This window comes from Pygoscelis adeliae, unplaced genomic scaffold (assembly GCF_000699105.1).
Source record: "Pygoscelis adeliae isolate BGI_AS28 unplaced genomic scaffold, ASM69910v1 Scaffold467, whole genome shotgun sequence".
NCBI lineage: Eukaryota > Metazoa > Chordata > Aves > Sphenisciformes > Spheniscidae > Pygoscelis > Pygoscelis adeliae.
In genome coordinates this window covers 1800342-1801859 of record NW_008825253.1, presented here as the reverse complement: position 1 = coordinate 1801859, position 1518 = coordinate 1800342, and the positions used below count along the sequence as shown (strand labels likewise).

General features: G+C 50.9%; 1 protein-coding gene across 1 annotated transcript in view; it reads right to left on the bottom strand.

Moving 5' to 3' along the window:
- TOP3A (topoisomerase (DNA) III alpha) overlaps window positions 1–1518 on the bottom strand; it is an 11536-nt gene that overhangs the window by 4206 nt on the left and 5812 nt on the right. The window contains exons 12-15 of the mRNA XM_009329397.1: window positions 1445–1518; window positions 878–1007; window positions 349–462; window positions 103–268 (exon numbers count right to left, since the gene is read on the bottom strand). The exon at window positions 1445–1518 is cut by the window's right edge and continues 103 nt beyond it. Coding sequence (XP_009327672.1) covers window positions 103–268; window positions 349–462; window positions 878–1007; window positions 1445–1518 — 484 coding nt within the window. The remainder of the gene's footprint in view (window positions 1–102; window positions 269–348; window positions 463–877; window positions 1008–1444) is intronic.

Here is a 1518-nt window from a genome sequence, read left to right as displayed (position 1 = left end):
AAAGAGTGTGACAGGATCCCACTCCAGGCTGAGCCCCAGATGAGAAGCCAGTACCTCCCAGAAGCAGCAAAGCAAACAGAAGAGGGCAAAGACAGGACTCACTTGTTGGCTCTGGCCACAGCTTCGATGAAGACTTGCTTGTACTTTTGGACCTGCTGCTGCAACACTGCAGACTTGTCTTTCTTTCCCTCACAGATCAGTTTCAGATCAGCCTCCAGCTCAGCTCGAAGGTCAGGCTTGGACATCTCGTAGCCCATGGAATCATAGCCTGAGGAACATACTGCGTGGTAAGCAAAAGGAGGGAGCAAGTAAGGAACCTGCCATCTTCCTAACGGGCGCTGCCCTTACCTTCAACCAGCCCCATGCCCAGGTGGCCTGGGAGGAACCGCTGATCGGCTGTAAGGCCCACGTACATCCGCGTCTTAATCGTCTCGATGTGCTCAGCGTGAGTGGCGTCAGTCCCTGAAAGCAGACAGTTTTTAGTCGAATTAGGTGCAAAGAAGTGATTTTCCCCTGCGCCTAGTGCAGAGTGCAAGGTGCTAAAGGGACAAGGAGACAACTTATGGTTGGGAGCAGCACTGCCCTCGTGTCCCACTGGCTCTGAGGCCAACAAGGTGCTGGCAGGCACACCCTGGACCCTAAATTGCCCATCTCCCTAGGTATTGGAGGCACTCTGCAGACTCCTTAGGATCTCTGGACTTTGCCCGCAGGTCTCTACTGTCCCTTTGTTCCGTACATTTAAGTGATTTCTTATCTGAAGTGACGCTTAGAGAATTCCCTACTCTGAGGGTGGGACAGAACTGGTGTTAGAGAAGTTGAGAAGAAGCTTATGAACAAAGCTCTCCCAAGAGCGAGAGGCCATGCTGCCAATACTGACCAATGCCATGTTTCTCCATGAGAGCAATGAGATCCGCTTCTGTGAGGAGCAATGGAGGGCTGGTTTCCCCATCCACCATCTCCACTGTAGTGGGCTGAAAGCGAGACCCTTTCTGATACAGTGGGATAACCTGAAGGGAAGGAGAATCTCTTTGAAACCGCCTTCTGGTCCGTTCACTGAAGACAAAATGTCACACTAACAGCAGGCCAGTGCAGTAATAGAGCAGCACCCTGTTCTGGAGGAGATCCAGTCTCAGGGTCCTCAGGATTAGCCAGTGATGAGCTGCCAGAGAGATCACGGAATAGCAATTGCAGCTCCTCTTGGTGAGTAAAGTCAACCCCACGGCCCTGTATGGTCTCTGCTGTGGTGTCGAAAGGGGAAGAATCTATCCAAAGCTGGCACAATAAAGCTGCACGGGTTTTCAGCAGAGATGGCTCTGAGTAAAACAGCCAGTGGGCCAGAAATTGTCAAAGGATGTTCTGTAGAGGTGTCTGAAGTTGGCAGTGAAGTGCTATTTTAAACTCCAGGTACTTTAGCCTCCCCATCTACGTTATTCAAGAGTATTACCTTATCACTCCACTTCTCATAAGGATAGACTTCCAGGTAATTTCGGGCCAGGATCATTAGTCCTTGAGCAATGA